Source organism: Corythoichthys intestinalis, chromosome 2 (assembly GCF_030265065.1).
Source record: "Corythoichthys intestinalis isolate RoL2023-P3 chromosome 2, ASM3026506v1, whole genome shotgun sequence".
Taxonomy (NCBI): Eukaryota; Metazoa; Chordata; class Actinopteri; order Syngnathiformes; family Syngnathidae; genus Corythoichthys; species Corythoichthys intestinalis.
This window is the reverse complement of record NC_080396.1, coordinates 21077318-21095000: the sequence shown is the minus strand read 5'-3', so window position 1 is coordinate 21095000 and position 17683 is coordinate 21077318. Positions and strand designations below refer to the sequence as shown.

Below are 17683 nucleotides of genomic sequence, written 5' to 3'. Positions count from 1 at the left end.
CTGTATATACAGTACATTCAACATACTGTACATAAGTACGATATTTGTTTATTATAATAAATCAGCAAGAGGGCATTAATATTAACATTCTGTTAAAGCGATCCATGGCTAGAAAGACTTGTAGCTCTTAAAAGATAAATGTTAGTACAAGTTATAGAAATTTTGTATTAAAACCCCTCTTTTAATGTTTTCGTTTTAATAAAATTTTCAATCAAAAAATAAACTAGTAGCTCGCCATTGTTGATGTCAATAATTACACAATGCTCGTTATGCTGAAACCCAAGCGCCAGCAGAGGGCGACAAAACACAAGTAACAAGAAGACATGACACTGCTGTCATTTTAATCTGTTTGAGCGGGCATGTGAGTTAATTGCGTCAAATTTTTTAACCTGATTAAAAATTAATTACTGCCCGTTAACGCGATAATTTTTACCGCCCTACTCAAAACCCCTGCGAAAGATTCCGGAGGCTTTTAAAAACTCCCAGCCTGGTTCATTACTCAAAACCCGCAATCATGGGCAAGACTGCCGACCTGACTGCTGTCCAGAAGGCCATCATTGACACACTCAAGAAAGAGGCTAAGACACAGAAAGAAATTTCTGAGCGAATAGGCTGTTCCCAGAGTGCTGTATCAAGGCACCTCTGTGGGAAGGAAAAAGTGTGGCAGGAAACGCTGCACAACCAGAAGAGGTGACCGCATCCTGAGAAAGATTGTGGAGAAGGGCCGATTCCAGACCTTGGGGGACCTGCAGAAACACTGAACTGAGTCTGGAGTAGAAACATCCAGAGCTGGAAATGGGCTACAGGTGCCGCATTCCCCAGGTCAACCCACTTTTGAACCTGAAACAGCAGCAGAAGCGCCTGTCCTAGGCTACAGAGAAGCAGCACTGGACTGTTACTCAGTGGTCCAAAGTACTTTTTTCAGATGAAAGCAAATTTTGTATGTCATTCGGAAATCAAGGTGCCATAGTTTTGCCACTCCATTAGCCACTTAATAACAAAAATTATCAATCTTTCCCTTCAAACCGGGCATGTTACGGCCACCCTCAAAACAGGTATCATCAAGCCCCTCCTCAAAAAACCCACTCTTGATCCCGATCCTCTGTCGAATTATAGACCCATCTCCAATCTCCCCTTCATTTCCAGAATTCTTGAAAAAACTGTATCCATCCAACTCCATAACCACCTGAAATCAAACCGTTTATATGAAAAATTCCAATCTGGTTTTCGTCCATCCCACAGCACCGAGACAGCGCTCATCAGAGTCACCAATGACCTTCTGATGACCTCTGACTCCGGTTCTACTTCCTTCCTTATCCTTCTCGACCTCTCTGCTGCATTTGATACTGTTGATCATCACATCCTCCTTCACCGCCTCCAACACGATATAGGTATCTCTGGCACTGCCCTACAGTGGTTTAAATCATACCTCACGGGAAGGACCGAGTTTGTAGCCCTGGGGGATGCTAAATCCCGCCCTAACACTGTTGTCTGCGGAGTCCCCCAGGGCTCTGTGCTCGGTCCAACCCTCTTCACCATTTACATACTACCCCTCGGTCGTGTCGTCAGCAGGCATGGAATACAATTCCATTGCTATGCTGACGACACACAACTATATTTCAAGGTCACTCCGTCCTCCACCCCCTCCTCCTCTGTTTCTCAACTTGACTCCTGCCTGGAGGAGATAAAGGCTTGGATGAGTGAAAACTTCCTGCAGCTGAACAGTTCCAAAACAGAAGCCATTCACATTGGTACCCCTCACCAGCTCCGTTCCGCCCCCATTTCCTCAGTCTCCTTTTTCGGCCACAAATCTTCCCTCTCCCCTTCTGTGACTAATTTGGGAGTCAGGTTTGACCCCCATCTTAGCTTTAACAATCACATCAATTACATTTGCAAAACCTCCTTCTTTCACCTCCGCAATATTGCCAAACTCCGGCCATCTCTCTCCCGTCCTGCTGCAGAGAGACTCGTACATGCCTTTATCTCCTCCAGGTTGGACTATTGCAATGCACTCCTCATCGGGATCCCTGGCAAGAGCCTACAGAGACTTCAGTATGTCCAAAACAGCACTGCCAGGGTCCTGATGAGGGTGCGTAAACATGAGCACATCACCCCCATCCTCCGCACCCTACACTGGCTCCCTGTTCACCTCCGTATTGAATTCAAAATCCTCCTTCACACCCATCACTGTCTACACGGTGTAGCCCCCACCTACCTCATCGAACTCCTCACATCACATACTTCAGACAGAACCCGGTCAGGCCAACAGCACCGTCTACTCCCGCCCAGGACTCGGCTCAAGACTATGGGCGACAGGGCCTTTACAGCCGCTGCTCCCCGTCTGTGGAACGCCCTCCCAGACCATCTCAGAGCCCCGCAGACGGTGGATGCATTTAAAAAAGGACTAAAAACTCACCTTTTTAAAAAAGCTTATTCTAGCTAATTTTATTTGACTGTATTACTTTTATCTGATTGGTATCTGATTTTATCTGTGCTTGTGTCTGTTTTGCTTTTACTGTTTTATTCTTAGTCTTTAGCATTTTATTTATTATTTTCTTTTTTTGCCAATGTGCACTTTGAGATTTGTTTTTCAAATGTAAAGTGCGTTACAAATAAAATGCATTATTATTATTATTATTATAGTTTGGAGGAAGACTGGGGAGAAGGAAATGCCAAAATGCCTGACGTCCAGTGTCAAGTACCCACAGTCAGTAATGGTCTGGGGTGCCATGTCAGCTGCTGGTTTTGGTCTACTGTGTTTTATCAAGGGCAGGGTCAATGCAGCTAGCTATCAGGAGATTTTGGAGCACTTCATGTTTCCATCTGCTGAAAAGCTTTATGGAGATGAAGATTTCATTTTTGAGCACGACCTGGCACCTGCTTACAATGGCAAAACCACTGATAAATGGTTTACGGACCATGGCATTACTGTGCTCAATTGGCCTGCCAACTCTCCTGACCTGAACCCCATAGAGAATCTGTGGGATATTGTGGAGAGGAAGTTGAGAGACACCAGACCCAACACTGTGGATGAGCCCAAGGCTGCTAACGAAGCATCCTGGGCCTCCATAACACCTCAGCAGTGCCGCAGTTGCCTCCATGCCACGCCGCATGGAGGCAGTCATTTCTGTAAAAGGATTCCCGACCAAGCATTGAGTGCAAAGCTGATATAATTAATTGAAGGTTGACTTTTTTTTATTAAAAAAACACTTTTTGTATTGGTCGGATGAAATATGCTAATTTTTTTAGATAGGGATTTTTGTTTTTTCATGACTTTTTTGCCAAAATCATCAATATTAAAACAATAAAAGGCTTGAACTACTTCACTTGTGTGTAATGAATCTAAAATATATGAAAGTCTAATGTTTATCAGTGCATTACAGAAAACAATGATATTTATCACAATATGCTAATTTTTTTAGAAGGACCTGTGTAGTGTGAGGTGTGATAAGGGAAATTTTACCTTTTATAAGAGGTATATGAGCAGCTCATTTTACAATATCAACTAAAAACAGTAGAGGATGTGGGTGAACAACATAGTAAACAACATGATTCTTCATAAATGCATAGAAATTTCCCCCAAATAATTGGAGCCATTTATTCCTCAATTGTTGTTTGACTTTTAACCCTCGACATGGCTCATTGAACTCCATGCCTGTCATAAATGACCAGTGTTGTCTCAGATTACTGTAAAAAGTAATTTAATTACTGATTACTGATTACACTTCAAAAAAGTATTGTAGTTACTTTACTGATTACTTCATTATCAAAGTTACTTTAAAAGTAACATCAATATCAGCATCAATATAAAAGCATTTATTATACATATTTTATTTGATTCTTTTTTTTAAACTTTTTTTTTTTTTTTTTTTTTTTTAAGGTTCCATTAAGACCTTAATTTTATAATTTTGAGATTCTCTGACTTGCTTCATGTAGCAGGCCTTGAAGGGTTTAAAACTGGAACAAATACGGTATTTGCACTTTTGATTTAGCCATATTGTTATGAACTTTGTGAACTATTTTTCCATTTTGATCATTTCACCAAAACTGACAGACACCAAATGAAAGGAAATGAGGTGTGTTCCAGTTAGATATTGATGAATGCGTATCATTAGGTCTGTGGATTTTGCCCAAGTGTCTCACCTGTATCTCCCACACTTCCTAAAGATGGACTCTCTGTAGATGATCTCGAACCATCCTCTCCAGCAGTGTTACATACTGGGGCTGACGTCGGCATTTCCGTTTCTACCTCCCCTTGCGGGTGATGCTGGAGCAAACAGGGAGCACCTGATGGCTGCTCTCTTAAAGACGCTGCACACAAACTGACCAACTGAGGCTAAAAAATAATACAAAAGTAGTTTTGTTCTAATGAATGACCAAAATCCAAAGTTTCTAGGCTTCACTGCAATGTACAGTGGGGCAAATAAGTATTTAGTCAACCACTAATTGTGCAAGTTCTCCCGCTTGAAAATATTAGAGAGGCGTGTAATTGTCAACATGAGTAAACATCAACCATGAGAGACAGAATGTGGGGGAAAAAAACAGAAAATCACATTGTTTGATTTTTAAAGAATTTATTTGCAAATCATGGTGGAAAATAAGTATTTGGTCAATACCATAAGTTCATCTCAATACTTTGTTATGTACCCTTTGTTGGCAATAACGGAGCCAAACGTTTGTTGGCAATAACGGAGCCAAACGTTTTCTGTACCTCTTCACAAGCTTTTCACACACTGTTGCTGGTATTTTGGCCCAATCCTCCATGCAGATCTCCTTTAGAGCAATGATGTTTTGGGGCTGTCGTTGGGCAACACGGGCTTTCAACTCCCTCCAGATTTTCTGTGGGGTTGAGATCTGGAGACTGGCTAGGCCACTCCAGTGTGTGTGTTTGGGATCATTGTCATGCTGAAAGACCCAGCCACGTCTCATCTTCAATGCCCTTGCTGATGGAAGGAGATTTTCACCCAAAATCTCTCGATACATGGCCCCATTCATTCTTTCCTTTACACAGATCAGTCATCCTGGTCCCTTTGTAGAAAAACAGCCCCAAAGCATGTTTCCACCCCCATGCTTCACAGTGGGTATGGTGTCCTTCGGATGCAATTCAGTATTCTTTCTCCTCCAAACACGAGAACCTATGTTTCTACCAAAAAGTTCTATTTTGGTTTCATCTGACCATAACACATTCTCCCAGTCCTCTTCTAGATCATCCAAATGCTCTATAGCGAACCGCAGACGGGCCTGGACGTGTACTGGCTTCAGCAGGGGGACACGTCTGGCAGTGCAGGAATTGAGTCCCTGGCGGCGCATTGTGTTACTGATGGTAGCCTTTGTTACTGTGGTCCCAGCTCTCTATAGGTCATTCACTAGGTCCCCCTGTGTGGTTCTGGGATTTTTGCTCACCGTTCTTGTTATCATTTTGACGCCACGGGGTGAGATCTTGCATGGAGTCCCAGATCAAGGGAGATTATCAGTGGTCTTGTATGTCTTCCATTTTCTAATAATTGCTCCCACAGTTGATTTCTTGACACCAAGCGTTTTACCTATTGCAGATTCATTCTTCCCAGCCTGGTGTAGGTCTACAATTTTGTCTCTGGTGTCCTTCGACGGCTCTTTGGTCTTGGCCATCGTGGAGTTTGGAGTGTGACTAACTGAGATTGTGGACAGGTGTGTTTTATACCAATAATGATTTAAAACAGGTGCCATTAATACAGGTAACGAGTGGAGCCTCGTTAGACCTCCTTAGAAGAAGTTAGACCTTTTGACAGCCAGAAATCCTGCTTGTTTGTAGGTGACCAAATACTTATTTTCCACACTAAATTGGAAATAAATTCTTTAAAAATCAAACAATGTGATTTTCTGTTTTTTTCCCCACATTCTGTCTCTCATGGTTTAGGTTTACCCATGTTGACAATTACAGGCCTCTTTAATCTTTTCAAGTAGGAGAACTTGCACAATTGGTGGTTGACTAAATACTTAGTTGCCCTACTGTACATGTCATTCAATTAAAGGTTTTCTAAAAACTCTGAGTAAGTTGCAGTCTTATTTTCTCTACAGTCAATAGATTTTTTAAGAGTGTCAAACCTGGTAGTCCCTCTTCCATTGAGTCTCGTGCTCAGGGCTCGCTTGGCCAATCAGATCTTCAACTTTGGCACGTCTAAGAGGATTCTTTGGCATCACGGAACTGGGATCACTGGAGGTGTACTTTTTAACCGAGACGTGCTCAGTTATCTGGTTGGTGCTATACGCTCGCCTTCTTGCCGACGTCTGACCATTTAACCCTGACATTAAAGCAGAAAGGCAAAGAAAAAAGGTACAAGTGAAGATATGTAGTACATTTGCAATCATGTTCTTGCTCTTTTAAAATGACATTTTCGTTTGAGATTTTTTTCTGTTGAAGAGGTGACAAGTAGTCATTAATTTTAACCCTATTATAGGGCATTTATTAGAATTAAAGCTGTCAATTAAATGAGCGAATAACGGCGATAACGCAAATTGTCTTTGACGCTGTTAATTATTTTAACGCACGATTATAGCCATTCGCACCCCTTGTAGTTTGCACCGCTCTCGTCACTGGCATTAACACACTATTTTCGGCCAAGCTGGCCCAGGGAGTCAGAGTGAAACCCTAAATGCCAGGTTAAACTTAGTTTAGGGTTTTAAAGGCCAAAATGGAACACGCTGAGGTGGTTTGACGACCGTGAACCCGGCCGGTTGCTTGGCACGACCCATTATGGTAATTTTTGAAGACATCTGGATGGAAATACAGTGTTACCTTTACAGATGAATTTAATTATATCAAGGACCTGGTTTGAAAGTCGAAATGGTTGTATGTCAAGTGGGATTTTCACATAAGAATACATTATAATTTGATTAATTCGTTCCACTGCCCAAAAACCTACGCTAAATCCTGAATAAATACTGCTGGAACAATTAAACTCACAATTACACACAGCAACATAAATAAATTATAAATAAATAAAAAAATCGGAATAATAATATAAATAAAAGTAATAATAATTACCATATTGGCCCGAATATAAGACGGCCCTGATTATAAAACGACCCCCTCTTTTTCAAGACTCTAGTTTGAAAAAAGACTTTTTGAACACCAAATTAATTTTTTTCACAGAAAGTAATTACAGTACATCCGAAACAAATTATTATAACAATATATTTGAGGGAAAAAGCATGTTATTTTGCCTCATTCAAATCTTAATATGTGAACATTTAAATATGTAAACTAAAGTGCAATCACATTCGTAAATGAATGGCTTCAGGTTTTTGAAATGTAAATAAACCAATCTATTGTGATAAAACAACAAAATTGCAATAACTGCATTAACCATCAAAGTGAAGTCTAACTGGAACTGTAGTCTTGAAACAAATCTGAATCAGGAAAAACATTGCAATAAAATAATGCAAACTGGTTAAACCTGAGAGTAGTTGAGATTCGTCATGGCAGAACATTGCTTCAATGATCTCTGGCGCCATCTAGCGCCGTGAATGGGTCTAACGTCTAGACCGCAAATATAGGACGACCCGCTCTTTTTCAGTCTTATTTCAATGCAAAAAACACCGTCTTATATTCGGGCCAATACGGTATAATGTAAGGAATCAAGTTATAATGTGGCGGTTGAGTTTTGCATGCTGTTGCTGATTGCACCATGTGACTGACGACAGAGTGAGAGAGGTGCAGTAGTGTTTTTACTTTCTCTTTTCATACGGTTATTGGCGTCGGCTATGTGTTGCGTTGCACATGTTCTGAAATAAATGATTAAAAACCTAACGAAGCTGGCCATTTCTTTGTCGATGTTACAATGATAATAATTGTCACCTTAACTTATCCTAATATATGAAATTATTTGACTTGTGGACTGTTTTTTTATTTTTGTTTTATGTTGTCACGTTGTTATAAAATGTGTATGCTCAATAAAAATATTGTGGAAAATAAATAAATATAAGAATAAATAAAAATAAAGACTGGCGAGAACATAGGAGGAGGACCGTGGAGATCATAGACATATTCTGGCAGTATTGTCGAGTCAGTTCACTGACGCGCACACCACTCTCATGTTTTTCGATCATTTCCATCTTATTTTTAATGCTAAACGTTACCTTTTCCCTTTATTCACCACCTGCAGTAAACCTTCTTGGGACCTATTTTGATTTCTCTCGCAAGAAAATCCGCCATGCGCCTGTCTTGCGGAAAAATTGCGATGTTGTCATAAATCGTCCTATTCCGCATATGTCGTCATATGACGAGACAAACGATGTGTCAGATTTTGCGTTGGATTTCGAAAGGATCATATGTTGATGCGATTTTATGTCAGGGTACCACTGTATAGCTCCGGACCTCCAGGCGCTTCGCGCCGCTCTTATGGCCACTCTTGAGGCACACTATTTTGGGACACAACCGCACGGAGGATCACCATTCTCAGGCAAAACATACGCACTCTAGGCGGATTGATTGGCGCAAAACCCCTGGGCAGTACCAATTGTGGCATATATTGTCATTTATTGAGTTGAAATGCAAAGATAAACTATAGAATGTTGAAGCCTTCTTGTGGAATGGAAGAACGGATTTTGTGTTGAAATAAGTGCTTTGGTTCAATTATTTCAATTGATTTATTTTACATTTCATTTTATTGTAATTTTATTACATTAATAATATTAAACCACTGATAACTAATTGTGTATTTTAGTAAAATATAACTATCCCACCACATTCCAGCTAACTTTGGGCAGTAGGCCAGGTGCACCCTGAATTGGTTAACCCTTAGAACTATAAGGCGGACATGCTAACCAATCTTCCACCGTCCCACCCTTCTTACGTTTTAAATTATTTTGGAAAAATTGGTGGTTAATTAATCCCTCCAAATGTAACGTTACCCAACTTTTTTTTCTTATGAGGCCTAAATTTGAATGATGTTAAAAAAAAAAAAAAAACTTTCACTTGCCTTTTCAAGGAGGAGCAATGATAGACTTGAAAGAAAAAAAAAAGTCCCATCATTAAAGCACATGAAGTAAAATGCTGACACCATTTAGGGGGAGGTGGAGGTTGCACAAGGATTATGTCCATTCACTACCTCCCAGTCAAATTGGATTTGGACGTCTAGCACCCATACCTGTCAAGTTGTACAGTTTCGGCGTAATTTGTACAAGTGAGCACTGATTTTTAAATGTGTACGCAGTACGTTCAAAAATCGTACGTTTTTCGTGCATTACGTTTTTTTTCTCCGTTCAGATTTTGTCTCCATTTCGGCAACGAGACAATGTGTGTTACTATATGCGTTACTACGTCGGTTGAATGACGCGAGAAAAGACACAGAGAGAGAAGAGTGTTTGTTGTGATGCTGTAGCAAACGCGATGCTAGGCTAGGTGGCTCCAATATTTCCTACAATCTACGCCTAGATATCACATGCATATAGAACTACATACGAAATGACAGACTCGGCGGCGTTGGTAAACAGCCGCCATTTTAAAGCAGTAGACTTCTCAGAGAGTCTCTGTTGTAGTGAACCTTCCTAGCTAACCAAAGTAACTTTTTATCTAAAATACTCCTAAATCGGCAAAATCTTGACTTGAATCTATCTTTAAATGATGAAACAGTTTTAAAACTTTCACATGTCGAAAGTAGACAGAAGGGAACTAATGAAAATAAGGGAGCAATTTTAACAACTCTAACGGTTGATTCACAACATTAAATGACTTCCAAAGATAGCAAATGTTACTATGTTTTTGAGAAGTAATTTGTAACTGTAATTAATTACTTTTTAAAAGTAAGATTAGCAACACTGGTCATAAAGATTAAGTCTGCAGAATGAAAAGTGAGGAAAGCGGAGATTTTATTCTGCCAATTTGTTGCCAAACACAATTTGCCCGCAACTATTGCTGATCACTTCTCAGAATTAGCAAAAGAAATGTTCCCTGACTCAAAGATTGCATCGGTAAGTTAATTTTATCAATTGACACTTTTAATTTATAATGTACACAGTAACGAACTACCTTCAAGTCAAACTGAAATGCGAGTTGAAGTGCCATAAACTGCAGCCATCAAAAGACATGATAGAGATTGCCAAAAGTGCTACATACAATTATAACAAAAGTCACTGTTAAATTTTAGTAATCATGATGTAGCTGAAGATATTAATTGTTCTTTGATTGCACCAGGTTATATGTTACAATTTTACCAATAAATTTATATTATTTTAAAAATTGAGTTTTTATTTTTGTTTCATATTGCACGCAATATACGACATTGTAAGATTAGTCACCAATTTGTAAGGGCATACATCACTATTTGTAAGATTGCCAAGGGCCTCGGGTTGACACGTATGAGCACCATAAACGGCAGAGAATCATGATCACTTAATGTAGGCCTTCCTAGTCTGAATTAATTTGATGTCTATGATTGTCATGGGCAGTGAATAAGTTAATGATATTAAAATTATGTTTGTTTGTTTTTTTTGTTTTTTTTTTTATGAACAAAATAGTCACTTGCTCTACAATGGGCTAAACCCATGGACTCTGTAATCATAAATATCAAACCAAATCCTCAATTAACATTCACCACACGTATAGACAGGAAGTGAGCCTCTTGGGATTCTCACCATCGTCATGTTCCATGGCAACAGAGCAGCAATCCATCACAGAATCCTGGTTGGAGTCATGAAGAAACTCGTTGAATGGCGGCTGATCATTAGCAGAGGTCTTCAACAGGTCCTCCTCTTGGGAGTGATAAAAAACGGAGCTGCCAGAACCGATGGAATGCATCATGCTGTATCGTCGTCTTTTCTCCTGTTGATCATGACGAATGCGAGTCAAGCCTTCGTTATTTTTGACAGGTGATGGAGGATAATAAGAGTTCTAAACTTTAACACATTCCATAGACTAGGACATCATGGTCATTTTAAATGTACCCATAGAAATCAAACGCGCTCTGTTAAATCTTCAAACGTTCATTCAATCAGTTTCTGGGGCTTTAATTTTATAAACATTTTATACAAACTATACCAACATCACAAACGGTGAGTGCCTGAGTCTCTAACTAATCTTTATGACTGGCCAAATCATAATTATTGTCTTCTGCAGATGGTCATTATGTTTACCAAGTAACTCGCCAGGATCAGGACTTTTTGACAGGTAATCGATTATCATTGCAAAGGTAACTATTTTTTAAAAGACTTTGCTGACCTAAAAAAAAGTTTAAAATAGGGCTGTCAAAATTATCGCGTTAACGCGCGGTAATTAATTTTTTAAATTAATCACGTTAAAATATTTGACGCAATTAATGCACATGTCCTGCTCAGACAGTATTCTGCCTTTTGGTAAGTTTTACAGCAAAGCTTTTTGTGCTGTCTAACAGCGAACTCTTGTGGTCGCTTTGCGAGATGGTTTATTGTTTTCTTGCCAGTTCACTATGGCTGCACAACGTCTTGGGCTGACGCCTATGTTGTAATGTTGTGCTTATATGTTCCTTGGACAAGATTTGTCCGTAAGTATGGTTGTTGTAAAGAATGTACATATTATGTTAGTAAGCGAAATGTTATATTTTTTGTATGAGATGCTTTTTGTTTATGTTTAGTGAACCTGTATAGCGTGCTAAGCCAACGTTGTTGCTAATGCAATGCTTGTGTACTTTTTTTTTTGTAGTTTTACGACGGTCTAAAGAGGACAATGGTTTGAGGCCATTTTATTAATCAGATGAAAAAGGAAGAAGTCTGATTATTAAGGCGTCATTGAATAGCTGTCTAGCTTTGGAAAAAGTAGACGCTTCGGAGTGAGGACAGCATAGACAGATTTAAATGACAGTAGAGTGAAATGCCCATTACAGTCCTTATGTACCGTATGTTGAATATATATATATCCATCTTGTGTCTTATGTCTTATCTTATGTCTTGTGCTCCATTCCAACAATTTATTTTACAGAATATATATATAATTTACAGAAAAATATGGCACATTTTATAGATGGTTTGAATTGCGATTAATTGCGATTAATTATGATTAATTAATTTTTAAGCTGTAATTAACTCGATTAAAAATTTTAATCGTTTGACAGCCCTAGTTTAAAATCCTCAACAAAAAAAAACACTTCTTGTCACCAAATATTCTCTTGTATTTTTACATTTTTTTTAAATATTATTATTAATATATTAATATGTTGCCTTCCACCCTGCAGATCTCTTGCACACCCTCATGCTGGATGTAACCCCAGACCATGATTTTGCCACCACCGAATTTCACTGTTTTCTGAGTGAATCTCGGATCCATGCAGGCTCCAGTAGGTCTCCTGCAATATTTGCGGCGACTGTGGTGTAATTCAGTGGAAGATTAATCTGAAAAATCCACCTTTTGCCACTTTTCCAGCGTCCATCCTTTTGACAGGCTGTGAGCCTTGACAAATGCCACACGGTTTTTCAATTGTCTCCACCCTGAAAGATCTGCAGGGTGGAAGGCAACATAAATAGTCTTAAATATCAACAAATCTTAGGTGCCTCTTACATTCCTAACCATAAAAAGGGACAAATTCTGCAGCAGGATGGTGCTCCATCGCACACTTAAATCTGTACCTCAAAGTTCCTCAAGGCAAAGAATATCAAGATCCTCCAGGACTGGCCAGCCCAGTCACCAGACATGAACAGGATGAAAGAGGAAGCATGGAAGACGAAACCCAAGAATGTTGATGAAGGTTAGGTCTTTTTTCAAACTTGAGTCTTGAAAAAGAGGGGGTCGTCTAATAATCAGGGCCGTCTTATATTCGGGCCAATACGGTACATTTTTTTGGCTCGATCAAAAAATGTTACCTCACTACGGTATTTTTTTTGTGGGATTTCACACATAGGCTTCTAGTTATGAAAGGGTGACCACGATTCACATTCTCTAGCTTGCCAGTTGAATGCTCGCTGTTAGCTTAGCTTTTAGAAAGAAAAAAAAAAAAAAGAGTTGGGGTTGTAATTTAAATGTCGTTGGGGTGGTTGTCACATCATCAACATATTAAAGTATTCAATGGATCTTTTCGTCAGATTATGTTGAAGCAACGTTGTAAATATGCCCCCCCCCCCCGTAAACCTGTTAGGATTGTTATAATATATATTCTTGTTAATTCATTCAATAATTTTCATATTTTTAAAAATAAATCTCAGTTAATTTAAAAGTGACAACCAACCAACACAATGGCCATTGTTGTCACAATTAGAGTGTCTCTGATTCACAAAAAATCACAGTAAAAATAAATAAATAAATGAAAAATGAATATTTTGAAACATGTCAAATCCAAGGTCAAATATGACGCTTCCCTGTACAGTCCATGACAAATGTTTTGTCAGCACCACTACTTAATTCACTTATGTTATGTAACATATTTTTTGTATTTGAAGTACATTTTTTTTTCAATTTTCACATTCCTTTCTGTAGGCGACAAAACTTTTGTCTTGCCAAAATTTGACCTTTATATCTTCATTAAATGATAAATGTTTTTTCAGTGAAACAAATATATTTTTGTACATTCAACATCATTTGGGTGGGCCTTAGCTTTCATTTGAGCCATTTCTGAAACCAATTGAAAAATTAAAAGTAAGGTTATTAGCAATTGTTTCTACAAAATGGATAAGCGACAAGACTTTTGTCAGGGACTGTAGATTAGTGGAATTTTTCTTTTATCCAGCCTGGGATAAAAGAAAGTTTCAACTAAACCCACAAATGTTCATGAACTGGAGGCCATTTCCCGTGAGGAATGGGCAAAGGTACCTGTGAATCACTGCAAGAAACTTGTGTCAAGCTCTGCTTGACGTCTAAAGGATGTTATTGTTTCAAAGGATGTTGTACTAAGTACAAAAGTTATACATACCTCAGGGGTTGAATAATTTTGTCAATGAATCACAGAAAGGCCATAAATTGGAATATTAAAAATATATATATTGTTATTTCAGTTGTATTTGTTTATTTGACATATCATTATTTAATGTGATTATGAGCAAGATGAAGAATAAATGCCAAACTTGCAAAAACACTTATCTACTGTGGGGGTTGAATAATTTTGAACACAAACGTACAGCACGTATAACTGTAAATTTACTTTTAATGTTTACCGTTTTTAGCCTGACCACTTCAACGGTGCTCTGGCACAAAACTTCATACTTACAGATTTGGGATTAGCATGGTAACGGGTGGCGTCGCAAACCACTGCGTATCCGATGAGACTGTCTCCAGGATACAGAAAAGTGTTGCCCACTGGTGAAAGCAGGACTTCCTTGGTCTCAGGAAAGAGCCAATCAATGGAAATGTCACTGAGCACCGGACACATGGTCTTCTTCAGAGATTTTATCATCTGAGAAGATAATTACATTGTTAGGGGGAGGGAATTGTTGGGTTTAGAAAATAGCTGCCTTTCTTTTACTTATGGTGTACGCAGAGGCGTCGCATCCCATTAGGGAAACCAGGCAATTGCCTAGGGCCCCCAGCCAGCAGGGGCCCCCAGAGGGCCAACAGACTTAGCACACGCAGCTTTACTGCACTGTTGCAGCGACAAGTGTAGGGAGTGTTTCAGTACCATGGAATCATTTGGCAGATTATCTAACAATTCTGTTATCAATCCCAATCAACACTGATCATGTCACGTAGATTATACATGTTTAAGAAAGTCCAATCAGCTATTAATACCACATGATTGTTTAAATAGTGACTCGCCAAGTACTTTCTGGAAAGTCCTTGCCAAGATGTTTTACGTTGATTTTCACAGGCCACCTCATTATTCGTGTGACTACTTAAAGAACTGGTGACTATCCCAAAAAAGTCTATTAATGGGTCTACCGTATTCCTCGTCGGATATAAGAAAAATATAATCGGGGTGAAAGTGGGCCAGAACGGTCAGGAACACAGTTCCGGTATATGATTCAGGGCCGGAACGCAGTTCCGGTATAAGATTCAGGGCCGGAACGCGGTTCCAGTATACGGTGCTTTGATTCCGAAAATATCACGGCAACTGTCAAAGCGCTATGTAAAAAAACATTTTAGCATTTTATCTCCCAAAAAAAAACAATCTACCAACATCCGACTTACATACACAAGTGTTGACAACAAGCATGATAAAGGGCTTGTGTAGCGTAATCCGTTTCCACCAATAATTATTATTTATTTTATTCCACGGACAGCATGGAGGTTTCCCCAGCTGCTGCAGTTATCTGAGTCTGATGATGACGAGTCACGTCAATGTGCGAATGCACGCAGCAAAGCAAAACGCCTGGACTCATTTATCCGTTCAATTGGCTGACATACTGAAATGTGATCACTAGAGATAGTTCGCTCTGATTGGTTCAAATGTGCATGTTTTCTGAAACAGCAAAAAAAAAAAAAAAAAGCTTGTTGAATTGATGCAACAAAAAAAGGGCAATGCAACAGAAAATGGATCAAATCTTTAAGAGCAAGGCAAGAGTTAAGGAGGCTTATTTATCATATTTAGTCTTTTTTTGCTCTGATGGGGAGGTTCAGAACATCTTAGCTGTCAATGTGCACTTTGGACTTATATTTGTTCATTTATGTTAGGCTACTTATTCATTTCCGTATGATTTTAAAAAGTCAATGTTTGCTTGATCTTCAAAATATATTCCATTTCACTCATATATCATTTGTACTTACTTTTCTGAATTTATGTTACTTATATCCTTATTATTAAAAAACACAACAAAAATGTTTACATTAACTTCAATTTTAATATACATCTTATGTTCTTAAGTAGTTAAAATTTGGCATTAAGTATGTGAGGAAATGAGGGAAATAAAAATTAGGAGACCAAGGTTGGGGTTATTGCTGTTTTTGTTAACTTTTATTTTGCAAATCATTGAAAAAAATAACATTTTGAATGAAGATCAGTTTTTGTATGCGTTATAGAAATAACTGACCAAAACAGTTTTCTTTGCATTTCAGTAGTGTTGACCCTCCCTTTCCCCCAAAATGAAAAAAATAAATAAAAACATAAAATTTCTGGCTCCGTGGCGACCTTCAGGTCAAGGAGTTCCGGAAAGAAATTCTAACCACTTTCACCCCTGAATATAACATATATATGCATCTAAAATCATCCTAAACCATTTTATTAGCAAATTTAATACTCATTTCGGTAGGTAGTCCCCCAATCAGTGGTTTTTACGGAATAATTTGAATTTGGTGGGTCGTAGGGCCAATCTGACTACTGATTTCACACAAAGGTATATACCTCCGCATCCGATGGTGGTATTTTTGTGTTGCTACTATTTTTTCTATTGCTCCAAGTCCAACTGCCCCCCTTACTTGCACACGCTCGAAGGGCCCCATGTTGCTTGTTGCCTGGTGCCCCCGGGGACCCTTGCTACGCCTCTAGGTTTACGTGAGACAAAGGCTACGTTCATACTACAGGTCTTAATGCACGAATCCAATTTTTTGTCATATCTGTTTTTTGGCGTGCCCGTTCAGACTGCCTTTGTCCATTGATACCATTCAAGAATTACGCATGCGCACTAATTCGCGCTGAGCAGAAGCATCAAAACAAATGACCACACATGCTGGCTGCCTTCCGTCATTCCAGGGATATCATATTTTGCTTTTTAAAAAGAGGACACAATTAACAGACATAAATAATCCCAGTTTAGGTTTATATGCAAAGTATATGGATCGATAGCATGCACGCACTGTCCGTGCATGTCACACACACATACGGGCAGTTTTCCCTGACTCTCGGTCGTGTAAGCAATGTTGAAATATTGGTAATATGGAGCAGACAGAAAACCGATCATTCTCAGGCTTCTCCTCAACCCATTTTTATTTTTTTTTATGACTGCTGTCAAGTCCGACTCTTCCTAAAAAGCCGTGTTCAAGGCAAGCTAGGCGCTAATAACGCACAGCTACACCGCTACCGTAGCGTCTCTCTCGCTTTTTGATGATGTAATTGCGACATGAATTCCGAGACTGGACAGTACAGACCGCCGCGACAGTTTGGAAAAATGTGGCCCAGATCGGATTTGAACCACATACGAAAGTGACCCAGATCGGATTTGAAATGCTCCATTTCTATGCGACTTGTCAGACTGTCTTGTTCAGACCGTCAAGTTAATACCTCACTTGAGTTGGAAAAACACGAAAAAATAGGATTCGTGCATTAAGACCTGTAGTATGAACGTAGAAAAATGTTTCATAACAAAGTGGTAAGAGATCCAGTCTTGATCACAAATGAGCTGTCTTGAACATTACGTTGTAAAAAGAGTTACTTTTGGTTGGAGTCTCTCGCCTTCAGCCAGGAACTCTGCTGTTCCTCTGGACACTGCGGCTACTTCATGTACCATTCTTCGACAAGCATTCTGCCCGATGCCAAACGTAAAGCATCTGTGCAAAAAGAATTGCAGAATGAAAGGCATTGCAGATTGTAACAATCCCCGTATAGCATATCAATGTGGTTGTGGACAGAATTGTTGATGAATAGTTGAGTCAGTGATATGATATTCAGGTGATGCCTTTGCTTTTCTGCTCATCTTTTATGAAAAAGCCCATTCTTTCATTAAAATGTGTTTTTCTCCTGAGAAAAGTAATATCTAACCACACTGAATACTAGGTTAATTGAAGACTGTAAAATGTGAAAGAGTGACTATGAATGGTCTGCCAATATATGCCAATGGATGGAAATTCTTGTATTAAAAGTAAATTGTACTGTCC

The 17683-nt window shown here is 39.0% G+C and overlaps 1 protein-coding gene across 1 annotated transcript in view; it reads right to left on the bottom strand.

Annotated features, from left to right (window-relative positions):
* The window catches only part of vwa5b1 (von Willebrand factor A domain containing 5B1), an 88964-nt gene that overhangs the window by 15023 nt on the left and 56258 nt on the right, over positions 1 to 17683 (bottom strand). Inside the window, exons 11-15 of the mRNA XM_057820224.1 lie at positions 17242 to 17356; positions 14148 to 14333; positions 10615 to 10801; positions 6085 to 6281; positions 4144 to 4336 (exon numbers count right to left, since the gene is read on the bottom strand). Coding sequence (XP_057676207.1) covers positions 4144 to 4336; positions 6085 to 6281; positions 10615 to 10801; positions 14148 to 14333; positions 17242 to 17356 — 878 coding nt within the window. The remainder of the gene's footprint in view (positions 1 to 4143; positions 4337 to 6084; positions 6282 to 10614; positions 10802 to 14147; positions 14334 to 17241; positions 17357 to 17683) is intronic.